We start from the raw sequence: 24,132 nt of genomic DNA, 5'->3' as shown, positions 1-24,132 counted from the left end.
CCATTGGGAGTCGTTGTGTCAGACATAATAACAAGTGGTGATTATTGTTTAGTAGATCTGGGCCTTTACTTGTATCATTGCTCACTAGTCTATAGGGCACTGGTTATTTGGTCACTTACAGTTGAGCTTTTGGCATTAGGATATAAGAGACACTGTATGGGGGATCTCAGTTATGGCCAGGCTGGGGTTGTTTATATGGAGGTGCTCATGGGGTCAGATCTCTATGCACCTTACAATAAACTTGCAAGCTTCAAGGAAGGGTCGGATGCCTATTTAGCAAGAGAGGGTGACTGATATTAAGACTCCGTACAATACTGATCCAGTAACTGGGCCCATTGCCATTTTGGCTCAAGAAAGCTTGTAGGGGGCCCTCCAGTTGATTAAAGGGCAACTACACCAAAGGTTTATAAAACTTGAAGGAATTTTATTGACAGAACTTCATTTCTTCAGAAACACCATATCTCACCAACACGTATACAGGTCTGTTCCAAGATGTACAGCAGATGTTGTAACCCCACAGATATCAGTACTTGCGAACCCAGCTTTGGCCTTTGATGCACCACCTACCGGACAGGTAGTCCGCCGTACGTTCTAAGCGCCCTCCACCTCTGGCCCGGTAGGACTTTACGTTGTGCCACCTCCCTCCTTCGGCCAGCGAGCCACCACAGCAGTGCTCCTGACTTTTCCGGGTAGGATTTTCACCAAACGCCTGGGTTGTCCACACTGTCCTGACTATCCCTTATTGCCCTCTCTGTGGCCGAGCCACGGCCACTAGGCCACTATCTCCTTGGTGGGGTGTCAGCTACCCGTGCTAACTTGCCTAACTGACTAAGGCACCTAGTGCCCCACTTAGCATGTACCTTACTACTTGTTCTGTCCAAACTTACTTCAACCCTAACTATTTCTACTCCCTTTTATACTCTTATCCCTGAACCTTACTACAGCATGCCTGTCCCATGTGTTTCCCATACCTTACACATATGCCTAACATGTGCCTTACCATTACTATCCTGCCTGAAGCCTCCTAAACATTTCTTTGACACTCCAGTCTAGTGGACAACCCCTGTAATTACATCATTTTAACATTTTAACACTTTTCACTCACAACATCATTCATTTTTATGCAATGTCATTTCAATCACCTTACAAGCTTCTTTTTTTTTTTGCCTTCCACTGGATCACGTAGAGGATGGGGAGGAATTATGTGAGTAAAAGATACTTCTCTGCACCAGCTGATCTGTCTCTGTAACAAACACATAAAGTTTCCCAGTCAAAGACTGATCTGCACTTGTCTCTAGACTCCAGTACCTCCACTTCACCAGCAGGGGGAGCTACAGACACAGCAATAGGAGAGCACAGCTGGATTTAGGGGAGCAGTGAGAATATAAGGAAGGGTCGGTGTCACGGCTGCCTGATATGTTTGTTTTCTCTACTCGGGGTATTTTGGTGGGTAAGTGATCTTCCCGGGGGAGCAATAAGGCCCTAGTTTATTAGGTTCCATTTCTGTTCCACTTCCTAGAAGCAGCGACTGTCAGGTTCCTGAATTAGAGAGCTGCCCTTTGGCATGAGCCATTCAGTTAATTATGTCCATTATTTCCAGCCCTCCTGGAATATGAGTTGCCCAGCGGCACATCCCGGCCCAGAGAGCCTGTTGATTTAATATATAAATACACTGTATATACAGCCCCAAGCTGAAATGCGTCAGGTGCCTGTGGGTGCCGCAGTGAGAAACTTAATTAAGGCGGCAGCAGGGGCAGAAATGGGTGAATTTGTAGAAATTAGTGTATTTTGTATTTTATTGTAGAGACAAGTCCACACGGAGCCCCCCACTCCTGCTGTTCTGCCACCCCCCATGGACCATATCATTGTTTGGGGGCAGGTATCTCCCTGGGGTATAATCTCTACCACTTGTTGGTATAACCCAAAGCTCCGAGCCACACGGGCTACTTGCTGATCCCACAGGCAAAGCAGCTGAAAATGTTGAGCAGAAACCCCCAGTAAATGGAACCAGCCCACAGTCCCACCAGCTGGTGAGTTTTAGCTTGAGCAAAACACTGAGATATTCATGGCAGTTGGGGGACATGGGCAGTGATGAAGAAAGGGAAAGTATAGTGTGTACATGGCTGTGCTGTGGGGCATCAGCAGTTAGTGGGGGCTCACCTTGCACTCTCCTTGTTTGCCCAATACCATGAGTGGGGCCCATGTGCAGACAATGGGAACATACCATTCTGTGATGCCACTAGAATCTCAGCCTTATTGTCTGGGAACGTGAAATCTCTTCCACAACTGAGTGAGGAAACATCTTCCCTTTGGCTTCATCTAGATCTTCTCATGTGGCTGCTGTACATGGACAACTGACCAATACATGTCAATATCACTTGCAGTTGGACAAGGTGGGCACAACAAGGAAACATGGCACCAACTGCACTCAACAGAACAGTAGGGCAAGATGGAGTCAGTAGGGCATGATGGAGTCAGTAGTACAAGATGGAGACAGTAGGACAAGATGGAGACAGTAGGGCAAGATGGAGACAGTAGGGCAAGATGGAGACAGTAGGGCAAGATGGAGACAGTAGGACAAGATGAAGACAGTAGGACAAGATGGAGACGGTAGGACAAGATGGAGAAAGTAGGGCAAGATGGAGACAGTAGGACAAGATTGAGAAAGTAGGACAAGATGGAGACAGTAGGGCAAGATGGAGACCGTAGGACAAGATGGAGAAAGTAGGGCAAGATGGAGACAGTAGGGCAAGATGGAGAAAGTAAGGCAAGATGGTGACAGTAGGGCAAAGTAGCGACAGTAGGGCAAGATGAAGACAGTAGGACAAGATGGAGAAAGTAGGGCAAGATGGAGAAAGTATGGCAAGAGGGCGACAGTAGGGCAAGATGGAGACAGTAGGACAAGATGGCGACAGTAGGGCAAGATGGAGACAGTAGGATAAGATGGCGACAGTAGGGCAAGATAGAGAAAGTCAGGGCCGGATTTACATAGCAGGCGCCCCTATGCCCGCTGTCGTTCGTCACCCCGAACGCTCTTTTATTCAATCAAATTTTCACCATCAGGACCAGAACAAGAAAAACGATCATATCTCCTGCAACTCCCCAGTGTTTCTAAACCAATGTGGGCGTAGTTGGGAAGCATGCCGCCGCCTAAAATCTTGCTGCCCTAGGCCCGGGCCTTGGTGGCCTCTCCACAAATCCGGGCCTGGAGACAGTAGGGCATGATGGAGTCAGTAGGACAAGATGGAGACAGTAGGGCAAGATGGAGACAGTAGGGCAAGATGGCGACAGTAGGGCAAGATGGAGACAGTAGGGCAAGATGGAGACAGTAGGGCAAGATGGAGACAATAGGACAAGATGGAGACAGTAGGGCAAGATGGCGACAGTAGGGCAAGATGGAGACAGTAGGGTAAGTGGTTTAGATGGTGCAGGGTTTGCAGGTTGTGACAGGTGGGCAAAGATAATGACAGTTGATAATGGAGAAAGATGGGCAAGATAATGACAGTTGGGCTGAATGGAGACAGAAAGGGAAGATGGTGAACAAATGGTGAGGGCAATATGGTAACAATTGAAATGAATAGAGACAGTAGAGTAAGAGGGTAACAGATAGTGAAGATGGTGACACATGGTCAAAATACTGGCGGGTGGGCAGGCTGTGACAAGTGGGCAAGATGGAGAAAATTGGGCAAGAAAGTGACAGTTGGAATGAATGGAGACAAAAGGGAAATATGGCACCAACAGAACCAGATGGAGACATCAGTGGGGCAGCTACTGGTACTGTTCAGCAGAAGGTTGGTATATGTAGATCAAATACAAATAAAGATGGAAGGTAGGCGGGAATTGCAGAGAAGGGGTGGAGCTCTGGTGATGACCTGAATGGGTCCAATGATTGAGGAGGAAGAGATGGTGGGAAGGAGGGTTATTTGCCCTGATCTGCCTCTGACTTGCACTTTGTGTTGATTCATGTGGGTGAGGCTGTGGGTTCAGAGACATTGGCCCATGTCTACTAAATGTTGCGTCGTTGCAACGGTGGGGCGTCAGTCAGCTCCCGTGTCCCACCTGCAATTTGGCTACTCCCTGTGGCACAAGAACTTCCCAACTGTGCCAGGAGTCTGTGGGGCCCGTGTTCAGCTGAAAAATTCCACTGGAATTCTGGGATAAACGTCTGCACTGAGGGAAAAGTCATCCCCCCCCCGGTATCATGTGTCCGACCCCTGGAACAGATGAGAGCAGAGCGGCTATTCCTGCCTGTGACTCACCCCCCCCCCCTCTATCTTTGGCCCCCGGGGCAGAGTGTCAGCAGTGTGACCAGAACAGTCACAGAGAGTCATCCTGCCCCTCCCGAAATACCCACTTGCTTTCAATAGCCCTGCCACCCCAGCAATAACGGGCAGACACATTCATCATAAGGTGCCCCCCCCCCATAGCTCTTAATAAGGTGCAAACTGCCCCACTCACACCCACTGGGGCAATTCTGAGCCACATCCTCACTAGTCTCTAACATTGGGGGAGAAACTTAATACCCAAAGTCCCTGCTTGTTCCCCATAAATTATTTTGTTTCTCCCAAATACCCAGAACGGGGGTCGTGTTTGGAATAGAACTTAGGTGAGGGGGAGGGGGGCTCCGCAGCAACGTGGGGACAGAGGAAAAACAACTGGTACAAAATCCACCTTAATGACTTGGCACATCGTTAGCTCATTATCTACTTTAGCTCTGACATCATCATTCTGATGTCACTTCCCAAATGGTAAGAGCGACTCATGAGCCAATTATTTGTGTCTCAGTTTATTGGGAAAATCTGTCACTCAAAGGATAACCCCCCCCCCCATAATACATAAACAATACACTGCCCTGGTACCACTGCCAAAATGTCAAGTGAAATGGGAACAAGGGGCCCAGTCTGAAGGTCAGTTAGGGGGAGATTTGGGGTGAGTGTTTATTTGTACCCTGGGTACCCCTGGAACTATAGCAGGGTGACTGTTACCCCAATGTTTCTATATATCTGTAACCTTGTTATGAGCTAAGGGGGCCCAGTCTGAAGGTCAGTTAGGGGGAGATTTGGGGTGAGTGTTTATTTGTGTCCTGGGTACCCCTGGAACTATAGCAGGGTGACACCCCAATGTTTCTATATATCTGTAACCTTGTTATGAGCTAAGGGGGCCCAGTCTGAAGGCCAGTTATAGGGAGATTTGGGGTGAGTGCTTATTTGTGCCCTGGGTACCCCTGGAACTATAGCAGGGTGACACCCCAATGTTTCTATATATCTGTAACCTTGTTATGAGCTAAGGGGGCCCAGTCTGAAGGTCAGTTAGGGGGAGATTTGGGGTGAGTGCTTATTTGTACCCTGGGTACCCCTGGAACTATAGCAGGGTGACTGTTACCCCAATGTTTCTATATATCTGTAACCTTGTTATGAGCTAAGGGGGCCCAGTCTGAAGGTCAGTTAGGGGGAGATTTGGGGTGAGTGCTTATTTGTACCCTGGGTACCCCTGGAACTATAGCAGGGTGACACCCCAATGTTTCTATATATCTGTAACCTTGTTATGAGCTAAGGGGGCCCAGTCTGAAGGTCAGTTAGGGGGAGATTTGGGGTGAGTGCTTATTTGTGCCCTGGGTACCCCTGGAACTATAGCAGGGTGACACCCCAATGTTTCTATATATCTGTAACCTTGTTATGAGCTAAGGGGGCCCAGTCTGAAGGCCAGTTAGGGGGAGATTTGGGGTGAGTGTTTATTTGTGCCCTGGAACTATAGCAGGGTGACACCCCAATGTTTCTATATATCTGTAACCTTGTTATGAGCTAAGGGGGCCCAGTCAGAAGGCCAGTTAGGGGGAGATTTGGGGTGAGTGTTTATTTGTGTCCTGGGTACCCCTGGAACTATAGCAGGGTGACACCCCAATGTTTCTATATATCTGTAACCTTGTTATGAGCTAAGGGGGCCCAGTCTGAAGGTCAGTTAGGGGGAGATTTGGGGTGAGTGCTTATTTGTACCCTGGGTACCCCTGGAACTATAGCAGGGTGACACCCCAATGTTTCTATATATCTATAACCTTGTTATGAGCTAAGGGGGCCCAGTCTGAAGGCCAGTTAGGGGGAGATTTGGGGTGAGTGTTTATTTGTACCCTGGGTACCCCTGGAACTATAGCAGGGTGACACCCCAATGTTTCTATATATCTATAACCTTGTTATGAGCTAAGGGGGCCCAGTCTGAAGGCCAGTTAGGGGGAGATTTGGGGTGAGTGTTTATTTGTGCCCTGGGTACCCCTGGAACTATAGCAGGGTGACTGTTACCCCAATGTTTCTATATATCTGTAACCTTGTTATGAGCTAAGGGGACCCAGTCTGAAGGTCAGTTAGGGGGAGATTTGGGGTGAGTGTTTATTTGTACCCTGGGTACCCCTGGAACTATAGCAGGGTGACACCCCAATGTTTCTATATATCTGTAACCTTGTTATGAGCTAAGGGGGCCCAGTCTGAAGGTCAGTTAGGGGGAGATTTGGGGTGAGTGTTTATTTGTACCCTGGGTACCCCTGGAACTATAGCAGGGTGACACCCCAATGTTTCTATATATCTGTAACCTTGTTATGAGCTAAGGGGGCCCAGTCTGAAGGTCAGTTAGGGGGAGATTTGGGGTGAGTGCTTATTTGTGCCCTGGGTACCCCTGGAACTATAGCAGGGTGACATCCCAATGTTTCTATATATCTGTAACCTTGTTATGAGGGTCTTGGCAGCCCAATGGTGGCTCAATAGCGAGGAACAAATTTGATTTCAGATTCCAGATAATTGTTAGTCCAAGACAAGAAGATCTGCCATTGAATGATTTCTGAAGGTGAAACCAAGATCACAGACAATAAAACAATGGAACCTGAAACAAATGAAACCTTTTAATGCAAATAAAAAGAAGATTGGTTGCCATGAGTTACTGCCCAGTGTGTATAAATGAGCCCCAATGAGTTTGGCCACACCCAGGGTAGCATTTGGGAAAGATCTCTATGGCTGGGGAAATGAAGCTCCAAGTCATGTAATGATGAGTCCACACATGCACCAATGGAATTGCAGCAATTGCACCGGCTTTTGAAAAAACTTATTGTTCAATAAGGGGTGGGGCCAAAGTGCCAACGATCAAGAGTTTCAATCAGACATTGCCCCCCTATTTGGTTCAGTTGGGGGAGGGCAAATAGAGGCCACGCCCCCAGAACCATGGGTTTTATAGGAAGATCAGTGGATTGGATAAAGCAGGACAAGACGATAGCTGGCAGGATGGTGACAATTGAACAAGATGCCAACAATAGATAAGATGAGGGGCACGAAGGCAGGGGGAGCCCAACCTGATGCCTTCCACTTGTTCTCGGGGTACACAGTCCAACAGCCAAAGCTACTGGGAGTGTTATTGATATATATATTATCAACCACAGACTTCTAATTACCCTGATAGTTTTACCCAGGGGGCAAAGGAGGAGCAGCCCTTGAGATGCTCCTTTACAGGCTGGAGGGTGCTGGATGAGATGCACCTACTTTTCCTGTGACATTACACAGACTGACGTTCCCCTGACTATAATTTAGCAGAACGACACAAAACATCTTCTGAAATGCCATCAATCCAGATGCCCAGAGCCTGGTTCTTGGTTCTAGGTGTGTCAAGATCTAGAATGACATAAGACCAGCCTGAAATCAGACTCACTTGTAACTTTGGAGAGGCTGGAGCTCCAGTTAAATCCAAGGAGCATGGGAACCCCATTGTAGGACCAGGTCTGTGTGGGCAAAATGGAAGTTGAATGGTAGTTGTCCACGAGTTGGTGAGTCAGAATTACTAAGAATAATGTGAGACTGCACTGGGAAGGTCACACTGTGAGGGATGTGACTGACTAAACAGTGGAAGGCTCAGTGGAAACAAGAAGGAAATTTATCATTTTGGGAGTAAGTGAAATATTCCCAGGCAACAGGGAATCCAGTTCTCATAAAAGTGCTATTATATTCGATTTACATTTTGTACAACCCAAAAACCTTGAGTATCAAACACGTTCCTTACACACAAGCGCCCTCTGCTGGCCAGAGCAACACACACAGGCACTAGAGAGGCACATTTATTCCCATTGAACACATACACACCCAAGCTCTTCCCACAGGTGAACAAGTCAATGGAAAATCTAGGATCCTTTCTCTTTTATTTCGGCTCAGTCAGTAGAAATGGTAAAATTTCCGGCCAAATTTAAATTATATTTACAAACTGCTTTTAAAAAAGAAAAATTCTAACATTTACATTAAGTCTGTGTCACAATTAAAAATCATTAAAATTGTCTGTTTTTGTCAGAGGGACCTGTCCAAATCCTTGAGTTATAGGCAGTTGTGATGTTGAGAAGTGACCTGTTTGGCTCCGACAGAGGTAACGCATGGGACACACCAGGAATAAAGTCCCGGAACCGGTGTTTCAAGGGTAACGTTCCAGTTCCAACATCTCAAGGATAGCGTTCCAGTTGCAAAATCTCAAGGGTAACGTTCCAGCTCCAACATCTCAAGGGTAAAGTTCGGGTTCCAACATCTCAAGGGTAACGTTCCAGTTCCAACATCTCAAGGGTAACGTTCCAGTTCTAACATCTCAAGGGTAACGTTCCAGTTCCAACATCTCAAGGTTATCGTTCCAGTTCCACTTACAACATCTCAAGGGTAACGTTCCGGTACTTTCAGAAATATCATTCCAGTTCCACAGTTACAGGGTCACGTTTGAGGACAACGTTCTTGTTCCATTGTCCCGGGTGGAGAGGACTTCTGCATAGAGTGAAGGTCGGAGAAGGCAGACAGCAGTACAAACAAACCAGAGGTTTTGGCTCCGTGAGTGGAGAGAGTTTCAGCATGAGGACTTGGCACCGGTCAGTAACGTATTGCTTTGCCCACAGGGACCCCCATAGCCACTAGGAACCGGGCAGGTGCTGTTTGAGGAGTTCCCGGGTGGGCTGAGGTATTCTGTCGGGGAAGCGCACTTGAAACTCTACGATAAGGTCCCCCCTCTGATTGGGCACTTTGGGGAAGGGCAGCCCCTCGCCCCGCAGTCGTTTCACAGCACCAGGCTTGATGACATCACTACAAGGCAGGGGGATGACGCGCCCGTCGATGGTGGGAATGTTTATGGTGCAGCCGCACAGAGCCTGGACAAGGAGAGAAGGGACACAGATCATGTTATTGGATACAGCACTGGATTTATTATTATTGTATATATAATGAGCCCACATATCCACAGCGCTGTCTCTTTAATTCCCCCCCCCATCCATGGTATATAGTATATACACCCTACCAATCCCCTTCATAAAGGAGCCTGCGTTTCCCTGACCCAGTTATCAGACAGGAGCCTGATTTATGGGTTTGTTTAACCCCCATGGGAACAGCTGCTGTTCCACCAAGGAATCCAGTGTGTCCTTTATTCTCACCTATTTCTGTTATCCAGGAAAAACCTGCATCATTTCCAGGGGCCCAAATAAGAAAAAGTGTAAGTGAAAAAGTACACAGTTTATACACTAGGTGCCATATTGTGCTCAGCAGCCCTATATACAGCAGGATATTGTTGTACATTGATATGATGTGTTGCCCCTTTAATATGGACCCAGCTTCCCTTCACTACCAGGGGCCCCTCTCCAATAAACCCAGCCATGAGGGGGGTGTGAGAAGGTTAAAGTGGCTCAGGGCCAGTAGAGACGGAGGAAGGACACCTTGTCATTAGAGCCTGACACCCAGGGGAACTGACAGTTGCAGCCAGTCTATTCCTGGAAAGGAACCAAAGAGCTAAATATGGCAAGGAAGCCTGGTGCCCATCACCCACTCCCTGGCACAGAGCGGGCACCGCTCACCTTTAACGGCACAGCTCACTCCACCTTTGCTCAATCTCTTTAAGATATTAAGGGTTGGAGGGGGTTAAAGGAAGGCAATATTCTTGGGTTACTGGCAGAGATGCAACTACATATCCCAGCATTCTTAGCAACCTATTGCTGGCCTATCATAGCTGCCAGTTTCCCACAGGGCAACCCCGACCATGCCCTCTGCTCAGCCCCCTGCATTAATAACACGGGAGGATTTACAGACCAGTCGATTGTGTACGATCCTTTTGGTATATACTGGTCTTGCAACTCCCAGCAAATCCCCTAACTCCCGTGCTTAATGTGCCTGTAATACAGCAGCACTCGTGGACACCCACACAAGAACCTCCCGGATCTTATTACTGGAATTTCTTGCTGTGCCAGCGATAGTGAAAGCCCATAAGGATCCATTAGGAGACGCAGCAGCTGAGCAAGTCAATATCCCACAATATCCTCAGTAATGATCACATCCAGGACAACAAGCAATTAACTCTATCAACCCAGAAGCCTTCACTGTCCAACAAACACTCTGCACCCGGCACCTCCCATAAACCCAAAGCATAAATCAGACACCGTCAATGTCTGTCTCTAAACTTCTATATAATCATATTGGGGCTTCACTGAATATCAGCTCAGGCTGCTGGGATACGTAGTTCCACATAACTGAATGGTCTCCACCCCCGTCAGTGACTTCTGCTTGCAGAAAAGGCAGAACCGTAGCTTTAAATGCAGGAAGGGCACAGTGTTCTGTACGACTTTAGCCGCACGTGGGAGAGGTGGGCCACAAGCACAGAATCCCCAGAAGCTCCTGATAAAAATACATTTTGCTTTTATTAGCTCAGATAGGAATTCTCTGCGGAGCAGATGGGGAGAGGAAAGGAGAGGAGAGAGGGGCCCGAATGTTTCCAGACAGATTGTGAATTCTCCTCTGTGGCCCTTAAATGGCTCTGCCAATAGCAGACTTTGGGTGCAGTGACCCGGACTGTTTTGCTTTATCGTGAGGTCAGAACTTGATCCAAACCACCAATAACGTGTGACGGATACTGTCAAGTCTCTATAACGTTCCCCAGAGATAACCCGACACCCCCAGATAATGAACCATATCCGCTCTCCATGGCCAGAGGGGAAGTACCGTATCCTTTTATAGAATAACTCCTAACTGTCATCAGCGGGGTGCTGGGAGTTGTAGTCCCACCTCCCCATTTGCCATTGCCCTTGGACTACTGCTAATAGATCCAACACAGATGTGCCACGCAGCTGCTAGTTTGGCCTGGCACCAGGACTATACTAAGGCTGCTGGGAAATGGTTAAACTGACCTCATGTGAAGGCACTAAGCAACATGGGCGCTCACTCACCTCTTTCAATGTGATCTTGGCCGAGTACACGATGTTGGAGCCGTCCCGCTTGAAGAGCCCGTGAGGCTTGTCCTTGAGTAGGAACACAATGTCTGCTGGGATGTTCTCTGAAGTGGCGTCTCCCTCCTTTGGGAAGGTGATCTTGGTCCCCTCCTTCCAGCCCTTCTTAATAACCACATTAAGGATCTTGTCCTCAGTTCTCACCGTGCGGCCGTCAGGGTTTAACCGCCGCCTCGTAATCTTCATGCGTTTGTTGCAGCCGTGATAGATCTCCTCCAAGGACACTTTTAGCTCGTGCACCACAGGGGGGTCCTGCACTTTACGCCGAGAATGCAGCTGATCCTGGTGCCGCTTGTGAAACCCATTGACACCACCGAAACCAAACCGGCTGAATCCCCCAAACACGTCGTCCTCATCTTCATCGATGTCCATGTCTTCGTGGTCAAACCCGTTCGACATCCGGGAACGGCCGGAGCCAAAAAAGATATCGAAGGGATTGGCTCCGCCAAAGAAAGATGCGAATGTGGCGTGAGGGTCGCCATGGAAAGTGTAGTGGAAAGAGCTGCCGGTATTACCAGAAGATCCACCTCCTGTCTTTAGTCCTGTGCAAAAGGGAAAACAAGATGGAGAATTACAGATGTGATGTTATTTGGCATAATTAGAATCTTAAGCAAAAAAGTGGGCTTTATAGCTGAGATTCTAACGATCATTGCATCACAGATCCTTTCTGATCCCCAAGCAGCAGTCCTGTCCTGCTTTATGGCAGCTGAGATTCTAGCTATCTGTATAACAGAACATTCTGTCCCAGTGGCTGCACAGATCCTATCTGATCCCCATTGTAAGCAGCAGTCCTGTCCTGCTTTATGGCAGCTGAGATTCTAGCTATCTGTATAACAGAACATTCTGTCCCAGTGGCTGCACAGATCCTATCTGATCCCCATTGTAAGCAGCAGTCCTGTCCTGCTTTATGGCAGCTGAGATTCTAGCTATCTGTATAACAGAACATTCTGTCCCAGTGGCTGCACAGATCCTATCTGATCCCCATTGTAAGCAGCAGTCCTGTCCTGCTTTATGGCAGCTGAGATTCTAGCTATCTGTATAACAGAACATTCTGTCCCAGTGGCTGCACAGATCCTATCTGATCCCCATTGTAAGCAACAGTCCTGTCCTGCTTTATGGCAGCTGAGATTCTAGCTATCTGTATAACAGAACATTCTGTCCCAGTGGCTGCACAGATCCTATCTGATCCCCATTGTAAGCAGCAGTCCTGTCCTGCTTTATGGCAGCTGAGATTCTAGCTATCTGTATAACAGAACATTCTGTCCCAGTGGCTGCACAGATCCTATCTGATCCCCATTGTAAGCAGCAGTCCTGTCCTGCTTTATGGCAGCTGAGATTCTAGCTATCTGTATAACAGAACATTCTGTCCCAGTGGCTGCACAGATCCTATCTGATCCCCATTGTAAGCAGCAGTCCTGTCCTGCTTTATGGCAGCTGAGATTCTAGCTATCTGTATAACAGAACATTCTGTCCCAGTGGCTGCACAGATCCTATCTGATCCCCATTGTAAGCAGCAGTCGTGCCCTGCTTTATGGCAGCTGTATTTGTCCCAGTGGCCTCACTGATTCTGCCCTTTACACTGGACAAGGAACTGAACATGGAACAGAAATTAATTTACTGCACATTTCAAATTGAAAAGGCAATGACAAAATGTTTTCACTTTACCCTGTCAGTCGAGTTATATGTGGATATAATGGACCAAAATAGAGATGATCTAATAATTGTCTTTAATGCCTGTAACGCTGCCTGGTACCTGATCCTGACATCAGGGTTCAATTCTGATCCATTTCCTAGAATGTTCAGGCCAGTGTATCCTGTGAGTGAGCCAAGGGTTATTCTCTATAATCTGCACTGACTGGTTTGGGAGGGGGGCACAGACTTGGCTGAGCTGCTCCCCCAGTATAAACAGTGCGGCCGTTCGGTACAAATAAGTCCTTAGTGATCCAGTTTAGCAGCGGCTGCCCAGTTATTAATAACTAAGTGCTGGCCTGCTCCCTCCCTGCAGAGGACGAGACATAATGGTCCCATTAATGGGCCACTTCAAATACACAGAGAGGGAATGTTCTGGGCACACTGTAAGGGTACAGTTTATTGTGTGGCCAGAACATTCCTGTCTAAGGGAGACAATATGGCCGCCCTTCCCATGGGTTTATACAGGAATATGGAGCAGTAGGTACATCAGGACACACATGGAGCTACGTTCTCACCTTCCTCCCCATACTGGTCGTACACAGCCCTTTTCTTGGGGTCGCTCAGAACATCATAGGCCTCGGCGATCTCCTTAAACTTGTCCTCCGCGTTGGCATCTTTGTTCTTGTCTGGATGGTATTTCAGCGCCATCTTGCGATACGCCTTCTTGATCTCATCCTCGTTGGCACCAGAGGTGAGCCCCAAAATCTTGTAGTAATCCTTCCCCATGTCCAACGTGTGGGGTTTCTGGTCGAGAATCCTTGTCCCTGGGGGTAAGAAAAACATTTTGTCCGTCAGTTCCCCAGTTCAGCCGTGACTGCTGCCAACGGACACTTACACAATAGGACGAGACATTAATATCCCTAACTTGACAACTAAGGTTAAAGGCCATGGAAGCCCGGGGCCCACCAATAATAACGGCAGCACTACAGGAAGAACTTAGTTTCTGTGTCTGTAAAGGAGTAGTAGTTGCCTGGGCATGCACGGCCAACCATAGGTTAACAGAAGAGGCACTAAGCATGTGATTAGGGAGTGAGTGGAGGCCAAATTCGCTTTATCTGCTGAGTCAGCACCTTGCTCAGATACCCCCATTAATGACTGGGAAGGTAAGTGCTCTCCAGGGAGAATACAGAATCATTGAGTCAACAGCTCTCACTTAATAATGACTTTCATCACAACCTACGCGAGTCCATCTAATGAGAGTGTTCTAGTCTGAGAGTGGCTCATGGCATGAGGTTTTATGATCAATAAGAGGCCCTAGTTCTTATGGAGATGGATGTGAGAGCCACTTGTGGCTTGTGTGTGAGTTTGGCTTGTGGCTGGTTGGAACACAAGCAGTAAATGGAGCAAAGAGGGGACTCCTTGGGTTGCTGAACGCAATAACGCCCAATCACTTTCTTCTGATCGCAAATCTCACATGAGAATAGGGAAATCAACATTCTAGTTGGCTGAAAGACCCTCTCAGAGGGCGGGGGGTATAATCATCAAATCAGAAATTCCCTTTAATAAGCTATGCACCAAAATGGGAGCAAATCGACCCCCCTTAAGGTGGCCATAGACGTAACAATTACGATCTTTCCTGGAAAAGATGTTTCCAAGAAAGATTGTTCGTTTCAATAGACACGTGTAGAGCGGAGTCATCAGATATACATATAGAAACAATATAATTCTACCTGTATCTGACCATTCAGCACTAACAACGGCCCATGTTTGGGTCTCTTCAAAGTCGCCAGATCAAAATGATGAGCCAACCAAGTCTTCTGTCGATATTGGTCGGCTCGTCTCCCACCATACATGCACTGAATATCATCCGAAAATTAATTTGGTAGGATATTGTCAGTGCATCTATGACCACCTTAATTCCAAGCACATACACCCAATGAGCTACGAGTGCTTGTTAGACGTGCACCTTACACTATATTGGTGCTGTCCACTTGCACTTTACTAACACAACTAGCACACGACAAACAGCACATGCACAACTGAATCCCCCCCTCCCAATATACCTACCCCCAAAATGTGCAGAGACTATCCCTAAGCTGATACCAACTCTGAAAAACGTGGTCCTGCGCTTCTCAGCGGCGCCGTCGCCAATAGACTTGACAAAGAACTCGTTGCCGACTTTTTGCCGTTTTTCACACTTAAACATGACGTTGAGGCCTGCGGGCTCCGCCGGTCCCCCCAGAGAACTGAGTCGCAGGTTTCCTTTTAAGTGGACATCTAATGGGAAAGACAGCGGCTCAGGCTGAGAAGGAGTCGCACAAGTTTCTGGAATGTTGCTGGAGATGGGGTGGGACATGAAAATGGCGGAACTGACCAAAACGAGAAGACAACAGGTCACAAGACATGGCAGAATATTCATGTGATAATTGGATGGAGGTCACACTCCTTTAAGATATAGACTTATGACCACTTCCCCTTTAACTAGAAGCGTCCCGGTGATTGGCGGGAGAAAATTAACGTGATACCGTAATATTTAAAGGGCTCAGCTCAGAGACATGTTCATATTCTTCTTATGATGAGAGTGGGACTCTGTATGCAACTTCTGGACGTGGGGAAAGCAATGAATGGAAAATGGATGAGCGGTGACACAGGACGAATGGAAAGAAACTGACAGTTGAAGAGGCTTCTTTGCACTTGACATTCTTAATCTGTACTTATTTATGAGGCTGCAACTCCCAGCATCCCCTGACAGCCACAGGACCCTGGGAAATGCTGGGGTTGTACCTCCAGCTGGAAAGTATCCGGATTCCTGTCCCACAGGGAAGTGACCAAAATACCCTTGGGAGAACTAAATATAGATCCGAGTGCACATGCTTCGTCTCACCATCCTGCCCTGAGTGTACGGGGAATGCAGGGGGCAAGTGCCAGCCTTGTGGCCAACTCAAAATATTAACTCTACTCAACACCTGTGGCATTTGCTCTGAAGAGCTTACACGGTGTTGATGCTTATTGACATGCTCAGCTCCCCCAGCCCTTTCCATGGCACAATCTGTAGAGCACAAAGGGCAGTCAGGAGGGCAGGCCCACTGTGCACAGTCCGGGGGATTCTAGATGGAAAGGGCAAGCTCAGCAGACGAGTTTTATTGTTCTGGGGGGACGCCAGACGGGGGATCGGATTCTGCTCAGCACTGGGGTTTTGTGTAGAGGTTAAAAGAAAAAGAGACATGGTGCAAATTGTTGGCTATAGGTCAGGGTGTCAGAGTAAGTGTGAGCTGCCATGTCACAAGGTGTTAATGGGTCGGTGTCACGCACGGCTGCCCCTATTCCTGCCCACTCAGCAAACCCTGCACAGAGAGAGGCCCGTGTGCACTCAAACCCACACTAACATGGGGAGGCCAGAGACTGTGCAGTTGGGGCCCCGGTCGTATGGGGCCCCAGTTCTTCATTGCCAAAGGCTGTGCCATTGCTCTGATTGGCTGAGTGACTCATGACATCATAGGCTTTTGCACTTTCATCATCTCTGCAGAGAACACAACTGCCACTGGGCTTTGCATTGGCACCCCCATGGGGTTCGGTAAGGCTGGTACTTCCGATTCATCTCCCCTAGATTCCATGAACGCTGGTACTTAAAGGGTGAAACACTTAATAGCTGCTGATACATTAGGGTAAATGTATACATGTGCAGAAAGATAGCATGGGGGGCTCAATATAAAGGAAAGTCATATGGGGGGGCATGTGATGCCAACGACAAGTCTTTTTGTCTCGCAGTCCCCGCGTGTCATTGTACTGGGAACGTTCTGTACCAGAGCCAAGTGTGTGGGAGGCAGAATAGAACTGATCCACTCAGAGTCACCAGAGAATCCTCCCCCTGTCATTCCATTACCTTCCTCCTCGCCCCCCCAAATCCCTTCTCATCAAGGCCAACTCAAAGGCAGGCGCCAGCTGGTAGCAGTTTACGGAGGAGCCGAACTCTTTGTTGATAAATACCACCCCCCTTCTCTGTATTGAGTGTAACATAAAATTGGGTGCAACCATATGGCTTGGCGTCACTAGAAAAGCGCCACCTAGTGGCAACAAGTATAGATATCACAGTCTCAGTCTGGTAACACACACAGTGGTACTGACACAGGAATTAGAGTTCATCTTTGTCTATAGGCAGAATAGGTGTATTTCCCCTTTAACAAGCTGGCCAAGACTACTCCCTGATTCCTCACTGACAGTCCAATCCAATGAGTTCAGAGATTCCAGGCGTGCATGTGGCGTGTGTCAGCCAGCTGGGAGCCCTCCTGCCCTATGATGGGGCCATAAGCAGCGAGTACATTGTGTGGCTGCCGCTCCGGAGAGATCTCTATTTATATCACGGCAGGGAATACAGGGGGGCGGAAAGAGGAAACGTCTTTTGTTACCCCCCCCCCCAGCTCATCACATTGGCACTTTGTGCTTGCGGCTGATTGGAGGCTCCCAAAGGAGACCAGGACTCATCTATCCAAGAACAGATATAATTAGGCCCATGAATCAACCTGCGGCGAGAAACAGGCGACTTTGAGAAATTCCGTAGAGGAGGGAGAAGGTGAAGCATAAATGTTCTCCCACCTATTTCTCCTGTGCCAGGCTTGTGACCCTACAGAATGTCAGCCTTTAGGTCCAATTCTATTTCAATGAAATCTGACAGGTCACAGAAATCACGGCACTTAATTATCTTGATGATAATGAATACATTAATAAATCTGCAAAACCCTGGCACCCAGTCAGCAATAAGCTTTAGGGATGCACTGAATCCAGGATTCGGTCTTTTTCAGCAGGATTCGGATTCCTCCCATACCTTCTGCATGGCCGAATCCTAATTTGAACATGTAAAATTAGGGGCGGGATAGAATCACATGACTTTTCGTCACAAAACAAGGAAGTAAAAACATTTTTTTCCCCACTTTTTCATCTCCCGCCCCTAATTTGCATATGCAAGGATTAGGATTCAGCCCAATCTTTCACAAAGGAGTCGGGGATTGGGCCAAATCCCAAAAAGTGTACTTGGCGCATCCCTAATTATCTTATATGCAAACTCCAGTTAAACTACTGAAAGCAGCAGAGCTGTGGAGTTGGAAGCAATTTTGGGTATCTGGAGTCTGCAAAAATGTACTGACTCCGACTCCTAATAACTTTAAATAATCAGAGTTAAAAGCTTCTATGAAGGAGGACATGGCAGAAGCAATTCTGTTTCTAACAACAATATTTAATTTTGGATTGTATTTAGCAATGATCAAATGCCTTGTATGTTGTCTACTTAAAGGAAAACTATGCCCCCAAAATGAATACTTTAACAACAGATAGTTTATATCATATTAAGTGGCATATTAAAGAATCTTATCAAACTGGAATATATATTTAAGTAAGTATTCCATTTTACATCTCTTGCCTTGAGCCACCATTGCTTGATGGTCTGTGTGCTGCCTCAGAGATCACCTAACCAGAAATACTGCAGCTCTAACTGTAACAGGAAGAGATCACCTGACCAGAAATACTGCAGCTCTAACTGTAACAGGAAGAGGTCACCCGACCAGAAATACTGCAGCTCTAACTGTAACAGGAAAAGATCACCTGACCAGAAATACTGCAGCTCTAAGTGTAACAGGAAGAGATCACCTGACCAGAAATACTGCAACTCTAACTGTAACAGGAAGAGATCACCTGACCAGAAATACTGCAGCTCTAACTGTAACAGGAAGAGGTCACCCGACCAGAAATACTGCAGCTCTAACTGTAACAGGAAAAGATCACCTGACCATAAATACTGCAGCTCTAAGTGTAACAGGAAGAGATCACCTGACCAGAAATACTGCAGCTCTAACTGTAATAGGAAGAGATCACCTGACCAGAAATACTGCAGCTCTAACTGTAACAGGAAGAGATCACCTGACCAGAAATACTGCAGCTCTAACTGTAACAGGAAGAGATCACCTGACCAGAAATACTGCAGCTCTAACTGTAACAGGAAGAGATCACCTGACCAGAAATACTGCAGCTCTAACTGTAACAGGAAGAGATCACCTGACCAGAAATACTGCAGCTCTAACTGTAACAGGAAGAAGTGTGGAAGCAAAAGACAGAACTTTGTCTGTTAATTGACTCATGTTACATAGTTACATAGTTACATAGTTACATAGTTACATAGTTACATAGTTAAATTGGGTTGAAAAAAGACAAAGTCCATCAAGTTCAACCCCTCCAAATGAAAACCCAGCATCCATACACACACCCCTCCCTACTTTTAATTAAAATTCTATATACCCATACCTATATTAACTATAGAGTTTAGTATCACAATAGCCTTTAATATTATGTCTGTCCAAAAAATCATCCAAGCCATTCTTAAAGGCATTAACTGAATCAGCATCACAACATCACCCGGCAGTGCATTCCACAACCTCACTGTCCTGACTGTGAAGAACCCTCTACGTTGCTTCAAATGAAAGTTCTTTTCTTCTAGTCTGAAGGGGAGGCCTCTGGTACGGTGATCCACTTTATGGGTAAAAAGGTCCCCTGCCATTTGTCTATAATGTCCTCTAATGTACTTGTAAAGTCTAATCATGTCCCCTCGCAAGCGCCTTTTTTCCAGAGAAAACAACCCCAACCTTGACAGTCTACCCTCATAATTTAACTCTTCCCTCCCTCTAACCAATTTAGTTGCACGTCTCTGCACTCTCTCCAGCTCATTTATATCCCTCTTAAGGACTGGAGTCCAAAACTGAACTGCATACTCCAGATGAGGCCTTACCAGGGACCTATAAAGAGGCATAATTATGTTTTCATCCCTTGAGTTAATGCCCTTTTTTATGCAAGAACTTTATTTGCTTTAGTAGCCACAGAATGACACCGCCCAGAATTAGACAACGTGTTATCTACAAAGACCCCTAGATCCTTTTCATTTAAGGAAACTCCCAACACATTGCCATTTAGTGTATAACTTGCATTGTGACCAAGAAGTATAGTTTGTTTGGTTTGTATGTGTGCGCAGTGAATCATACAATCCCAGGGGGCGGCCCGTATTTTTTAAAATGGCAATTTTCTATTTATGATTACCCAATGGCACATACTACTAAAAATGTATATTATAATGAAAATGGTTTATTTACATGAAGCAGGATTTTACATATGAGCTGTTTTATGCAATATCTTTTTATAGAGACCTACATTGTTTGAGGGGTATAATTTTACTTTAACTGCTTTCAACATAACATATAAGCTCTGTCCAATACAATGGTGTTTTATCGGTTATGTGTGGTGTATCCTGTGCCTTTTCTCTTTATTTCCACTAAGCAGCGGTGCAGTTGGTCTTTTTTTGGTTGGTTTTTCAGTTTTCCTACTAGAAATCCATAGAGGTGGAACATTCAGTTTTCCATCGTTTTAACCTATTATTACATTCACTAAACTGCACTGTCCCAAAGCAACCAATGGGTTTCGCTGTGATTGGACAAACTGTAGTTACAGATCTAAAAGCCACATTTGCTGCTTGTAGGGTCGCAGGTTGCTGGACATCTTTGCTGGTGCGTAATCCCATGGGTGATCCAAATCCGGCAGCGTGTGAGTGCCAGGAGAGCTTGGCCCCGGTGTATAACACATGACCCATCTGTCAGACACGGGCAGAACCGCCAGTTAGAACAATGCAAGGCCAGCTGGAGATCTGCTTCTCTCTTCTGCCACAATCTCATTAGCATGAACATTCACTCGCCCGATCTATGGTTAATACATTGCTGATTGGCTACTGCTACTTCTACTGCACAGAGGGTCCTGGAGCTAAGGGGTTAATTAGTATGAAGAACAGAAATCATTCCCTGTCCCTTCCATTGTCTGTTTCACTGCTCTCAGCCATCATTAAGGGAAGGAATTCCACAGAGTCGGAGTTCTCAGCACTTGCCTTGCTGGGTCGACTCCCACTTGTCATTCCGGGGAAATCAGTTGCCGCAGAGCTTTTCTTCCCATTAAATATCCCCTTGGCAGTCAGGAGAATACCAGCCAGTGAATGGATTGTGCCACCTCTCCCCTGCTTCCTGCACTTGGTACATCCCCGATTCCTCTATCAATGAATCCGGTATGAGAAATCACCGTCACGTTACGAGTGTTGAACTCTGGTGAGGACAATGGAGGCAGCAGCTGTGCCCGGCTCTGGGACCACGATGCCCAATCATAAAAGTGGGGTGTTTGTCACCCTAATCAGGTCACCCTAAGCCTTGGAACATTCAATCAAACATATACATTCATTCAGATGCCGGGGTTTGTAACTTCCTTGTCTAACAGTGTTGGGAATTGTAGTTGAACAAGATCTGAAGAGGAGCAATAATTACACATTACCCATGTCTGTGCCATAGGTGGGGGAGTAGGGGCAACATAAAGCCTGGCTCACTGGGGCAACAATATCTCCGATGCCTCTAATCACCACCATACCCACAAATATACTGATCCCTAAATGCCCCACCACAAGATCATCCATCCTGCCTTCAGTCATAACTGCCCCTAATTCTATCACCAAGGTCCCAAATACACCCCAGAGAACAGTGAACCCCTAATACACCCCAGAGATACAGTAACAGTCACCCCAAATACACCCCAGAGATACAATAACAGACACCCCAAATACACCCCAGAGATACAACAGTCACCCCAAATACACCCCAGAAATACAGTAACAGTCACCCCAAATACACCCCAGAGATACAGTAACAGTCACCCCAAATACACGCCAGAGATACAGTAACAGTCACCCCAAATACACCCCAGAGATACAGTAACAGTCACCCCAAATACACCCCAGAGATCCAGTAACAGATATAACTGCCCTCCAGTCGCAGATTTACCCCCAGTAACTTCTCTCACACTGTCCCTCCAGCAGCTCATACCCCCCTCTCACTGGATACAAACCCCCCTGTCCCAGGACACAACACCTGTGAGTGATGATATTGAATCCTCCTTCCAAGTCCAACCTGAAGTCCAACCTGAAGGCACAGGCTGCGTTGCCCAAGTGTCCCAGACTACTGGCCACAATCAGCTTGAACAGATGGATCCCCCTTTGCTGCAGCTGGGGAGAGTCCCATGTACCCTAAATTCTACCCTGGGTTCTGCCAATAATTGCCCCAGGGTGTGTCATGACCTGTGACCCCATGCAGGAAGCTCAAACCAAACACAATAAGAGAGTTAGTGATTTAGAGCTCAGAGCAGGGACCTCAGTACAATGACTTGAAACAGCAGAATAACCAGTAAATGTGGCCCTAAGTCTGAGGGGCCCCACACGCACATACAGAGAGTCCAGGATGGAGGGTACAAATGGGGTCTGAGGGCTGGAAGGATATGTACCAGACACTACCAGAGAGGGGGCACAGCTCAGTGACAGCCCCCGAGGATCCCACTGACACAGAGAACAAGTAACAAGGTGAGTTTGTCACTGACGGGAATGCTGGGTATTGATATGCAAATGAACAGGGTGACTTTTACATAAATACACGCATGCGCATATCGCTACTCTCTTACCCGTCTGCCGCCCGGCTCCTTCCTCAGCACCAAACTGAAGCGCTCGAGTGAGTGAGAGCCGGCAACTAGCAAATCCCCGTGACGTCACTTTAGACACGCCCACGTGCCGTCAGTCACAGAGATGCTCCTTTCCTTCTCTACGATTGGCCGGTTATGGCGCCCCCACCACCAATCATTTCATCCTCGCTACTCACTCGCCCGTACCAAGAGCGTGGGCGGGATTCCGTCAGTTTAATTCACAAAGCGCGTGGGTCTCAGCATCTATTAGCGCGTGAGAGCTCCGTGCCCTGATTGGCTCCTGCTTTCATGCTGCTGATTGGCCAGGATATGTGTGGAATGTTAGGCATCCCGCCGGAACGTTCTGGAAGAGGGAAGGTGATGTCACCGGATACTGGTTCTGACTTGGGCATGAGGCCCGCCTGCTTCCTGTGCTGCCCCCCGGCGTCTAATGACACGTGACAGGTGGAAGGCTTTAGTGTTTAGCGGCCGCAGGGCTGGCGATAAATCTATATAATACACAAAAGCCATGAATATCCTGTAAATTATATCCTTATAAACGGTGAGTTCTGATGTCATCAGTTATAAACGGTGAGTTCTGATGTCATTTCTGTCACATGACTCACTGAAACTTGTGTATTATAATAAATAAAGTACCCCCAGTTGAAAAATATAAGGATATTAGAAGTTACCTCGGAGTTCCATGACCTTTGGCCTCGTACTTTTATATGGTCATGAAACTCCTCAGTAACTTATAATGTCCTTATATTTTACAAGAGGGGCTACTTTATTCACTATATATTCTACAGTCTGGTCATTTCCCTATGGGATCAGACTGTAAATTATATCCCTATAAACGGCGTGTTCTGACGTCAGAACGCGCCGTTTCTAAGCTACAGAGAGTGAGCACTTGCCGCTCTGTTCCTCCACTCTGCCCCCCTTCTTTCTAATTGCTGCCTCAGCTCTTCCTCAGCACCAGCGGCTCCTCCTGTCTCACTATCTCTCGGCTGCTTCTCTCTCAGCTCCTGCCCCTCAGTGTCCCGCCTCACACCATCGCTTATGGGCTCCCTATGTGTCTCCTTATATCGCTCCCCTCCCTTTCACCCACCATCTTAACTGTCACTTTCATGGTTCTCCGTGTCGGCTGGTCAGTCTCCCTCACACAATCTCCGGTATTGCTCCGCCTCCAGCCCTCATTCTCCAGCCCTCTGACACTTCCCCTCACCTCCCCCCTCCCCTGCAACTGACGTGACCCAGAGCAGGATACAACGTATATTGGAAAAAAAAACTGATGGAATTCAAAAACAGGTACTTTTCCACAAAAAAAATAACTACAGGGATAAAATTAAGTAAGTGGGTGGGGAAGGAAAACAGCATTAAAACCGTAATTTTGCAGCACATAGGGCAAAGCCAGTAAAATACTACACATATATATAGGAAGGAAGACACTGGACACAAAAACTGTAGATTATAATGGATAATGTACCCCCTACTTAAATTTATACAGACCTGCGGCCTCGTGCTTTTATATAGTCACATAACTCCTCGGTGACTAATAATATCTTTATAAATTACAGTAGGGGGTACATTATCCACTATATATATTACTGTTGTGATGTCACTCTGAGTCTTCTGCCAATTCTCATCTCCTCCTGTAACACTACAACTCCCAGCAGCCTCTGTGCCATCTTTAGCTTTGGCCACAATCCTCCTACCCCTCC

The 24,132-nt window shown here is 47.1% G+C and overlaps 1 protein-coding gene across 3 annotated transcripts; it reads right to left on the bottom strand.

The window, feature by feature from the left end:
* Window positions 1-8,150: 8,150 nt before the first annotated feature.
* On the bottom strand, window positions 8,151-22,570 carry dnajb5.L (DnaJ heat shock protein family (Hsp40) member B5 L homeolog). 3 transcript variants are annotated; one of them, XM_041570443.1, is made up of 5 exons: window positions 22,415-22,570; window positions 14,963-15,172; window positions 13,471-13,719; window positions 11,204-11,805; window positions 8,151-9,145 (listed from the first exon to the last, which is right to left on the bottom strand). In XM_041570443.1, exons 2-5 carry the CDS (start codon window positions 15,099-15,101, stop codon window positions 8,912-8,914), a joined length of 1,224 nt encoding a protein of 407 aa, XP_041426377.1. In that variant the 5' UTR covers window positions 15,102-15,172; window positions 22,415-22,570; the 3' UTR covers window positions 8,151-8,911. The 3 variants fall into 3 exon arrangements, with proteins under 3 accessions (XP_041426377.1, XP_018122879.1, XP_018122885.1); XM_018267390.2 differs by lacking the exon at window positions 14,963-15,172; XM_018267396.2 differs by lacking the exons at window positions 14,963-15,172; window positions 22,415-22,570 and adding an exon at window positions 21,832-22,370.
* Between the last annotated feature and the right edge of the window lie 1,562 nt (window positions 22,571-24,132).

This window comes from Xenopus laevis, chromosome 1L (assembly GCF_017654675.1).
Source record: "Xenopus laevis strain J_2021 chromosome 1L, Xenopus_laevis_v10.1, whole genome shotgun sequence".
In the NCBI taxonomy this organism is placed as follows: domain Eukaryota; kingdom Metazoa; phylum Chordata; class Amphibia; order Anura; family Pipidae; genus Xenopus; species Xenopus laevis.
This window is presented reverse-complemented; position numbering and strand designations above follow the sequence as displayed.

Bases quoted from the DNA above. Each gene is read 5' to 3' on its own strand.
- dnajb5.L (XM_041570443.1), bottom strand. From the start codon at position 15,101: ATGTTTAAGTGTGAAAAACGGCAAAAAGTCGGCAACGAGTTCTTTGTC. The intron at 11,806-13,470 runs GTGAGAACGTAG...CCTTTTGCACAG, and splicing joins CGACCAGTATGGGGAGGAAG to GACTAAAGACAGGAGGTGGA. The intron at 9,146-11,203 runs GTGAGTGAGCGC...CTCCTTGTCCAG, and splicing joins CCAAGATCACATTGAAAGAG to GCTCTGTGCGGCTGCACCAT.